The sequence below is a fragment of the Diadema setosum genome, chromosome 22, assembly GCF_964275005.1.
Source record: "Diadema setosum chromosome 22, eeDiaSeto1, whole genome shotgun sequence".
Taxonomy (NCBI): Eukaryota; Metazoa; Echinodermata; class Echinoidea; order Diadematoida; family Diadematidae; genus Diadema; species Diadema setosum.
The window spans coordinates 1,891,740-1,902,854 of NC_092706.1; the positions used below are offsets into that span (position 1 = coordinate 1,891,740).

Here is an 11,115-nt window from a genome sequence, read left to right on the forward strand (position 1 = left end):
CCTCTTATTGTCCCCACCCTCCTCTCTTACCGACGGAAACGACCAGGCCAAACACGATCAAACAAATCACGGTTCACTGGTTACATGTTGTCTCGCAGGGGTTTTAGACTTACAAAAGAACTTCTTCGTAATCACATATGTGACACGCGTTTCCAATTGTATTTCACTTACGCGATTACTCACTGACCTTTAACTGAAATCGTCAACCATGTCACAAACTATGGCATGCTAAGCGCACATACAACTTTCGATGAGCAAGAGTACCTGTATGACACCATGAACGAAAAGCGGTCAACATGGCGGAAGAAGATGCGCTCACGATAAACTCATCTTCCTTAAAGGGATGATATATATAGTTTTGGTTGAGATGGGGGTTTCAGGTTTCCATTTTTTTGGTGAGATAATGAGAAACCTCTCATGAAATATGAAAGAGCATACAATTCTAAAAGAAATTTAAAGTTTATTTGATGAAAATTGGTTTTGAAATGGCTGAGATATGCAAAAGAAAAAAAAAAGAAAAAAAAAAAGAGAGGTCTTAATGAACGTTGGGACCCACCTTTTATCAGGACTACTATGTTTTACTTTGTTTTTGGATATCTCAGCCATTTCAAAACCGATTTTAATCAAATAAACTTTGGAATCCTCTTAGAATCGTACGCTCTGAAATATTTCATTGGTGGTTTCTAATAATCTCGCCAAAACTTAAAATCTAAATCCCCCATCTCAATCAAACACAATGCATCCCTTTAATAGTGTGTGAGCGGTCAGAGCGTTCAGACTGTAAACGTGCACGAAGAATCGGACAAAACTCCTCTGGGGAACACTTTCAGTCCAGGAGTGGCAGAACGAATTTTAGGGTCGCGCTTGGGAGGAACATGATCCATGTTTACTCTCAGACCAGGGGCGGATCCAGGAATTCTGTAAAGGAGGGGGGCGTGACTAATATTTCTGGTGCCACTTCCGGGTTTCATTTCATTTTTTTTCTTTCTATTTCTTTTGTTTTTAACGAAACATTTTTTTTTTTTTTTTGGGGGGGGGGGGCGTGTGCCGGTTGCGCCCCCCTCTGGATCCGCCACTGCAGACGTACAAAAGTTAAAACTAATCTCGGTTTTCATACACCCGTTTTACAAACGAGTTGTTTTCAAAGTCTGAAACCCTTCTCTATTGTTCCAAGAGACCTGCGTGGCGAGGAAGAAGCCGTACAAATATTCAGCACGTTGCTATCGTTTAGACCAATTATCCAGGAACCTCCCTCTATTTATTAACTCACCGTTTCGTCGTTTTACTCAGTGGTGAAATGTATTCAGAGAGTTTAAAGCGGATCAAAATGAGGTTAAACGTATAGGCGATCGTATCGTTCCGCAGAGAAATATGGTTTGTTCTGTTCTGCTTCAACAATAAAGTTTTCTGACGGGGACAAGAGTTCTACCAACAAGTTGATAGAAGATTGAGTTTGATTTCATTGGTAAGAAAGCACCCTTGCCTTTATCCCTTCCTTTTTAAGTCTTTCCTTTTTTAAAGATTTTGCGGTTTCTTCTCTTTTTCTCTCTTTTCTTTCTTCGCTGTTAACCGAGTCCCTCTCACAAGAATTCAGCATCCTTAGCAACAGCTGACAACAAGCTTGTGTTATAATCACCAAGTGTCTCATAATCACTGGTTATACAGCTCTATGTTGGATTTAGAAAATTTTGTGATAAAACAAATAAACAAACAAAAAGAAAAAAAAATTGGTTAATCTGCCATCTGCCCATTTGATATTGGTCACAACTTAGTGCCTTCTTCGAACTCACTTTGAATGAAACCATGAGAAAATTTCCAAAAGAGTATACACACACTTCAGCACAGTGGATTCCCGTTATAACGAAGTCCTCGCGGGACCCGCAGTTTTCTTTCGTTACATCGAAATTTTGTCATAACCGAGCAATTAAACCCTGGATAAAAGACGTAGAGTGGATAATGTTGCGGCCTCAATGTTTATTTCGATGTAAACGGATTTCCGTTCAGTCCACTGTATAATGATCCTACTTTTTTCCCTTAGAATATACTGATCCTCAGAGCCAATACCGACCGTCCGAAAGCCCTGCCATCATTACAGTGCACTCCCGTTATAAAGAACACGGTTATAACGAAATTCCGGTTACAAAGAAGTAAAAATTCAGACCGCAACATTATCCACTCTATGCATTTTTATTGTTTGTTTGTTCGGTTATAACGAAATTTCGACATAACGAAAAAAAACAACAAACACAAAACAATCCAAACAACTGCTGGTCCCGAGGACTTCATCATACCGGGAGTCTACAGTAGTGTTTAGTCCATCGGCATCTCCTGGTACGTTTTTATACCTTGACCCGGAAGACCATTTTGGCAGCTTGGGACAAAAAAACATCATCTACCAAGGATGTTGGACTCCGGTAATATCTGAACTAAGGGTCTCGAGTTTTAGACTCCAATACATGTATTGTATTATAGTACTCCCATTGTATGTGAGATGAATTACAAATGGGCAGACGAATGAATTCGAACTCTGTTTAAACAGTCCTCCTTTACCGACATTATTTTGATCCGGGCGCAAGAGGAATCAATAATATATTGGTATAAAAGAGATTCGACGTAGCGATTACCTGGCGCTTTGAACGCTAATTTTGTCTATAATTAGCGCGGAACAACAACAGTTGTTTGAGGACGCTGGTCATACGAACAAAGTTTTCAGGTGACAAGTTTGAGTTGCAATTGCAATGTAGAATATCTGACAATATTGGTGCCTTCCTCCCCCCCCCCCCTCCGCCCTGGACACCCTATCCTCCCCCTCCCCCATCTCCAAGTGGCCAAAAGTAACGAATTTTCCGTTACTCACTTTTGTTTAACTCTCGCATGCGTATAATACTTGAATTACCTGGCAAGTGATACTTCGGAGGGCATTCAACGACTGTTTTACGGTGGAACTAGCTTGCAGAACCCTTTCGAAAAATAGCTAATATGAAGAGACGAGGCTAATAATGTGGTCCCACCTACTGCAAACGGTTGCCTCCATACCTATGTCCATAATACCCATAGACCACGTGTAATCAAATAATATTGTGTCTGGATAGGATTCTGTTGTGAAAAGGGCAAAATGGAAAGCAAATAGATGTGACGAACCAGTCTTGCTGGGTCGGAACTGGAAAGTGGACCTGGGAAAGAGGATGTAATTAATATGGAAAAGAAATCTGTCAGTATTTCCGCCTCTCCGGCGTTATACCGTGACTAACCGTACGCCCGCTGTCTGCCGCAACGAATCTACCTGTTGGTATACTTTCAATCAGCCTCAATCATTACTTTTAAACACATGGGTTCCAGTTTCACGTATCATTGCAATATCAGCTCAAAAATGGTTCCAGTCTGTCGCGTATTTTGAGCATTACCAGCTCTTTCCAAATAATGTCAATAATTTTCTGCAAACTCGTCATCACACTAAAACGATCGGACGTTTACGCATTCTCTGGTCTTTATACGACTTTGCATTTGGCACGTCGTAGGTCAAGAGATCTGGAAATGACTGATTTAGGAATGGTGGGGGAAGTGGTGATAAAATGTCTACGACTGTTTTAAACCGTGTCCCCTTAAGAGGGCCGCTACCATTTGCTATGACAGCTTGAAAGGGGGCAACAAAAAAGTTTCGATGTTTAGTAGCGGATGTTGATAACGAATGAGGACAAGGGAAGAGCGATTTTTTTTTTTTTTTTTTTGCTCTTTATGAAGCAGTTTAGAGAGATTCGAAGCAGGGTTGCTGATGAGAACAAATAAACACTCTCGTGGGGGAAAAGTATGTGATTCAAAATTGTAAAACTAGATTCATCAAAAACAGGAAGCGCGATGATTTGGTGGTAAAGTATGACGCTGATGATCCTACGAGCGTGTACCAGCTATCATTCACGTTATCATCATCATGAATGCGTAAAGCTAGTCATTATCCTCATCATCGATTTAATATATCTTTGCCGTCGTACTTTGCTATGGCTAAAAGAAAAAAATATCTCTTACACAGAGAAGCAGAAATCACTGGTGGCAAAAGTAGCAGAAAAATGTAGCAGATGGTGTATTGATAAAGAACAGCATTTCACAAGGTGAAGTTAATTGACAACACAGCTCAATTAGACTGCATAGTAAGTATATCTTAAGTGTAGAAAAGTACACCAACATGCATATGCACGCACACAGAGCCACACACACAGAAACACATAACACCTATATGATTCTCCGTAAATACACACACGCCCATCCTCAGTGTTTCCATGGTTACAATGTACATTACATTTTCATTAACACAACAACCTTGGAAGATACCGATAGTACATTAAATCAAGGAGGCGCCATCTTTACAGTATTTCCAATATACGCACTTAACGATATACACTGTATATCATCGAGCGCAATGAGAATGATTACTATGTGACACTTTAGTATAGAAGCATAGCCAGCATGACATGCGTTTATATTAAAGGACAAGTTCACCTTCATTAACATAAGGATTGAGAGAATGTAACAATATTAGTAGAACACATCATTGAAAGTTTGAGGAAAATCGAATAATCCGTTCAAAAGTTATGAATTTTTGAAGTTTTTGTGCAGTCACCGCTGGATGAGAAGACTACTGCAGTGTATGATGTCACATGCGTACAACGATATAAGGAAAATATAAAGAGAATTTCACAAAATTTCATCTTTTGAAAAAAGTATACATTCCCTTGACTCGTTACTGACATAATTATGTTATGGGTAATATTATTCCCATTGCCTTTAGAAAGAGGCAAGTCAAGTGGTCTTTTATTATGCGAAAAAAGTGAAAATATGTTGAATTTTCTTTACATTTTCTTTATACTGTTGTACTCATATGACATCACGAGCCTTAGTAGTCTCCTCATCCAGCAGTTCCAACACAAAAGTTTTAAAAATTCATAACTTTTGCATCGATTGTCCAATTTTCCTCAAACTTTCACTGATGTGTTCTACTAATATTGCTGCATTCTCTTGATCCTTATGTTAATGAAGGTGAACTTGTCCTTTAAGCATTGTATTTCCTTATGTATATACCCATGATCTGTTCTTGACAAAGAGGTTATAATGAGTATAGTGAGAAAAATCTCTTTGATTCTTGATCAGTCGCGCGCAACTCTTATTCTTACAATTCGCTGCAATCTGTACCGTCACCACTCTTTGTTGGCAGTGAACAATGTATTATACCCATGGCTCTATGTACGTTTGCGATATACTGTGTGGAAGCATAATATTGTACTTTTATCGCTGTGTTTTTCTTGTCACTTAACTGGGCCAAAAACCCGTCGATGTCACAAGTCGCTTCAGTCAAAATCACATCGCGGGGCTGTCGATCAGGTGATACTCCACAGTTGGAGGCTGCAAGGACGCAAAGCGAAAGAATCACAAACGTTCGCGGAAGGTTCCGTTGCGAACGACGCATTTACGATTCATAATAACGTACTATACGCATTTATTATTGTATACGATGTTAAAAGTACCTAGATAGCAGGATTGCATAGGAAAGGAAGTGTGAAAACTGTCTCGATCGAACAATGGACAGTCCCTCTTTTGAAAACGACGATTTTCCCACCCAAAACCAAACGTCTATATCATTCATTTGCGCCGCTGAAGCGCGCTGCATGGGACGTAGAATATGGAATGGTTAAGAGCCACGACATAAAAGTCTCCAAAAATCGATTTCGAAACTTTAGATTTTCGGATTTCAGACACAATAGTATCCCTTTAATCGGCACTGAACAAAAAAAAAAAAACTTTACTTACATTCTCCTTTTTGGACGTGAAATACAACTAATAGAGATGTAATTACCATGAATTTTGCTTAAAAAAAGAGTATCATAGGAAATGTGAGTGGACAGTTTCATCGACTCTGTTATTTTGCACTGTCTTATATTATGTTGCAATATTTAATGCTACTTTTCACATAAAAAACAAATTAGACCCTCAAAGATTCACTTCTTTGTCATAAATTTCCGATTTTGATGACTCTTCTACCAGTCCATGTGGTTGCATGATTATACTCATTATGTTAAGTCATGACATTATGTTAAGTCAAATTGACACATGAACACTAGTATATAGGCCTATTAGCTGATTGGCAAAACCCCCCAAAACAAAACAATAGCAACAGTCCCTTATCCTGCATACAAATAAGATTAGTGAGAAGTTCTTGAATGCTTAATTTTGTCTTGAAACTTGGATGTCTACGGCAACAACAACAAAGAAACAAACAATATAGGACGAAATTGATTATACACGTTCTCTCTAGGAATTCTCAGTGAAAAGGCAGACATTTTTTTTTTGTCTGCCAGTCGTATGTTTCTAGTTTTTGATGCGCAGCATTAGTGAGTAGCAATCATGTAAATTCCTTTCAATTCAATTCACACTTTATTTTCACTTCTTTCAACAGAATGTAGAAAAAATACGTAAATTTGACATGCATTTTAGAATATAGATTGTAAAATAATTCATCAAATAAAAAAAAAGTTTACGAAACAAATAAATATGAAAATAAGTTATTAAATAGGTAAAACTTAAAGAAAAAGAGAAACATGAACGCGTCTCGTATACTGCATAGTAATTATGCAGATTATGTTTTTGTTGACACTTTTCTTGCTTGTCTGTTTGTTGGTTAGCAATATTATGAAGCTCTTTGCATCTTATGAGACGGAAATCATACGATTTTAAACACCGTTTCGGAATTTCACAACAGATTGTGAAAGGAGGAGGAGTGAGAGAAGGGAGAGAGGAGGAGGAGGAGGAAGAGGAGGAGGAGGGAAGGAATTGTGGCTGAGACGGGGATTAGCATCTCGTCGGAGGGGTAAGATTCCACGGAGTTTTGGTGCCAATTTGACCGAGTTGGATTCACTTTGGAGCTCACTGGACCAATATCTGTCGTTACTCAGCCAAATTGGTGAGCATGGCGAGTGCTTCCGTCACTTTGCATTCTCACTCTGCGCTTCCCCGCCCCCCTCCTACCATTTACTCCGACTTGTGTGCAGTCATCCGTGACATTTATGCGATTTAGCTTTCTTTCTGTCACCGTCATCTTCGTTATACTCGCTCCTCTTCTAACTTTTACTCCACCATTACGTTTCTTCTTCTCCTCATCTCCCTTCTTCTCCTCCTCATTCCTGAGTTCTATCCTTTGGAGTTCCTTCTCCTCCTCCTCCTCCTCCTCCTCCTCCTTCTTCTTCTTCTTCTTCCTTCTCCTCTCTTACTCATCCTTTTTGCTACTCTCTACATCATCGTGTTTCTCTCAAGTCATTGATCCATTTCTTTCTTTCATCCCCACATTCTCATTTCTTTGTTGTAACAGCATTCACCCGTTTAGCTAGTCTCTCTTGTTCAACTTACCAGAGTCGCCCATCGCTTGAAACGGTTGGATGGCGCTAAGCGAGGGGTTGTCACCCCCAATTTGAACCGGCCTCGTCGATTTTTTTTTTTTGATTCATAAGGTGTGAGCACAACCTTGTTTATTTGATACATTGTAAGGGCCGCCCATATGTAGTAGGTGCGGTAAGACAGTTATGAAGGTGGAGGTGGTGGTATGGGTAATGTTTCATGCGACTTTGACAGTGATGGCTATCGCGTCGTTGGAGAAATGACGGGAAGACGGGGATTGATGGCGACGAAGAAAAGAAAAATGGGAAATAAAGATACGAAACAAAACCACATAAGGAGTGAAATATGATCAGGAAAAACATAAACATCTGAGATTACATCCGTTTGTAGCTCTATGTCTGTGTGTGTATGTATGTGTGTGTGTGTGGGTGTGCGTGTGTGTGTGTGTGTGTGTGTGTGTGATTTAATCTCTCTTTTTCTATGGAAAAGAAAAATGATGGCAGGTCGCCATGATGACAGTTATTGTCACAACAGCACTGAAAATACAAACAAGCCATCCTCACTATCCGTGTGGTAGAATAACATTGGGCAGACATGTCTTTTTCATTCTTCACCAATTCAAGAAGTTCTTAAGCCATAATACTACAGTTATTTCTTCAAAGAGCTGGGAGAAACAAATTCATCATTTATTCTGTTGGTATAGAATCCCCATTCCTATCAAAATTGTAAGTAGAAACACTTGTGTGGGTAAGAATAGTGTGACTATTCATCAAAACAACAATAAAAAAAAAAAAACCCGCAATCGATGCACGACCATAACGTTGTCTGCTAGAGATAGCAAAACTGTAAAAACAATCATGGAGCTTCTCCTTGAAGCAATCAATTTGTCTTATATGTCCGGTAAAGTTTGTAGACTAGAATGTGTATAATTTTATATAGAAAGGTTAACGCATTTCTAGAGAAAAATAAAATTTCTTTTGTATGGTATGGTATGGTATGGTATGGTATGGTATGGTATGGTATGGTATGGTATGGTAAGCACGACTGTTTGAGCTTGAATTGAGACCGTAATACGTCTTCCAAAGACGAAGGTCATCGTCAGACGGAATATAGTAGATTTTATTTCCATGAAGTCGGGGGGGGGGGGGGGGGACTTCCATCTGAAGACCTGGTCAAGACGAACTGGTCAGTGATCAGTGATCATCATCGGGTCCTTTCAATATAGATATATCGCTTTTTGGCTACGGGACAAAAAAAAAAATGAATAATTGATGGTAGGGAGATATGTCGATCTGTTTGGGCTTTTTGTGTACGGGGGTGTGTGTTGTTGTGTATTTTGCTTTTAACGGGTGCGGAATGCAATCACATTATGCATAGGTAATATGCTTAATTAATGCTATACTATATCACCTGAAATTCTATCTATCTATCTATCTATCTATCTATCTATCTATCTGTCTATCTATCTATCTATCTATCTATCTACATTGTACCTATCTCTTTCTCTCTGTCTCTCTGTATCTCATCTGTTTGTCTGTTTGTTTGTCTGTGTCCATAATTCTGGAGCAGGACGGTGTAAGTTGGTGTGATCTTTTGTTATGCTGAATCCTGCTGATTGAGTAAAATCTAAGTATCAGATCCCCGGAATCAGTATAATGCGGCAGGGTATTTCTTCCAGAGTGGGAAAAAATCGAGGTGTTGTACACTCTCATTTCTTATATCTAAAAAGCTTGAGTGATTGACTCAATCTCAACCGTATGTGACCTTCGGCGTAACCACGTCGACAATGCATATATGCCTACTGCACAGTAATAATTACATATAACACATTACTTATATCTTCTTCTTTTTTTTATATTATTTTTTATCTTATTATTTGTTTTCCAGGAGCAACTTAAAAGTACACCGGAAGAGGCAAATAACAGTGAGAAAACTTTGGCTGAAACTTTGTGTTTAGACCTCATCTGAATTTTTATCTTTTATCTTTTTTTATCGATCTTTGTGGTATATTTTGCCATCATGAAATGACGCAAGCAGGCGGTATGCTTGTACCACTCGAACAACTAGCTCGGCTCGGGTCGCCTCCCCGTGAGCAAATCTTTGCCACTCCGCTCGGGTGTGACCAGAAACAGGTGATAGGCTGAAAAAAGTGCAGCGCCCCTGTTTGCCAGCAAGGTAAAGTGCCTTGGAAATACATAACAGTGAACTTGTCCGTTATGGGGATGAAAAGATGTGTCCGTTTTGAGAGATCAGGGATGTTAAAGAATTGAAGTCAATCTTAGATAAATGTATGATCAACTTAAAATTATGGTATACTCTTAGTGTCTTCAGTGGTATTTTAACGTCCAAATGCACACTGACATTTTAGAGTTTTTCACGTAAATATCAATATGCAAAATAGAATAAGTTGTAAAGGATTTTGTCCTTAAATTCTGATAACAATTTGAAGTGAATTTTGAAAACATTAAATAAAACTAAACAAGGAGACCCGTGGCATACCATGATTCTGAATTGATCTTAACTTTTATGATCAACTTGAATTCTTTGTGAAATCCCCCAGATTATCATAGACCATCTATGCCGGTGAGTGTGAGTGTGCAATTATCAGGTGTAGGAAGTTATCAAATCATAAAGTTTTCCGAATATATCTTTGAACATTGTCCACGATCATTCTGAGGACACAATGTCCAGCAGATATCTTTTTTTTTAAAAAGGATAAACACAATTGCTTTGCTATGAATAAAATGAAGCAATGCACTGCAAGTGGTTACGTTGTGTTTTAGAACAAGTGAATTTCACAGTCAAGACAACATGCTGCCAAGCAAGCGAATGAATAGGGTGAAGAATAAGTCATGAATAAGAAGCTTACCACCACATCGCCTGAGCAGTGCAGAGAACGGATGCTGTTATAGCGATCATCAGTGATATTCCAATTAGATTCATGATTAGTTCCTTTTCGATGACAACAACAGAGATCTTGATCCAAACTCAAAGGGAAATATATATTTTGCTAGTCTCGACTCAAGTTCAGTACTTTCTCTGGATATCAAGGAGTTCTTTCGTTCACGAAAAGAAGAAGTTTCTTTCACTTTGGCAGGATAATCCAAATTGTTTCCTCATAATATTCTTCTTGTTATGTAAGCTTAATGTTCTTTCTCATTTCTTTTCTTCTAGTTTACTCCTTTGTGTTTACGAACTCTCGTCGCTGAGTGCCAAAATGTTATGGCAATGCATGCGAGTATCGGTGATACTTGTTTCACGAAGTCGTTCCCTTTGTTTTGGGTATAGATCGGGTTGACTTCAGTAGAAAGCGTTGAAAAGGGAAGAGTTACAATTTGAGAGGAGAAGAGAACCAGAATCACGGCTGCTTCACTTCGTCAACGAGACTTCGGCAATTGAAGAGGACAACTCCAGCGGTGGACTGCCCGCGTCGAAAGTTATAGATCTCCTCTCGCACGGCAAACTGTGGGAGATGGAACTGAGCTGTCGCGTCCGTCACCGACTGTGCGCTTGCGTGTGGTTCGGGAGCGTTTGTCTCTTGGAGGTGACATCGACCAGTCGCGGCAGAGTCGCTTCGCCGTCTAACTCGAGCGCACTGGCGACACAACGGAAAATACTGCTACATGTGTTGTTACATGGGAATTGCGTGTCGCTGCCGTGCCCATTTCCTTCCTACGGCTCGCTGCGCTCCACTAGTCCCTCGTTCCTCCCGACTATGGTGTCCCTTCACCCGTG

The 11,115-nt window shown here is 39.5% G+C and overlaps 1 protein-coding gene across 1 annotated transcript in view; it reads right to left on the reverse strand.

The window, feature by feature from the left end:
* LOC140245314 (proto-oncogene Wnt-3-like) overlaps positions 1–10,904 on the reverse strand; it is a 70,169-nt gene extending 59,265 nt beyond the window's left edge. Inside the window, exon 1 of the mRNA XM_072324896.1 lies at positions 10,250–10,904. Coding sequence (XP_072180997.1) covers positions 10,250–10,323 — 74 coding nt within the window. The 5' untranslated portion in view covers positions 10,324–10,904. The remainder of the gene's footprint in view (positions 1–10,249) is intronic.
* Positions 10,905–11,115: the final 211 nt, after the last annotated feature.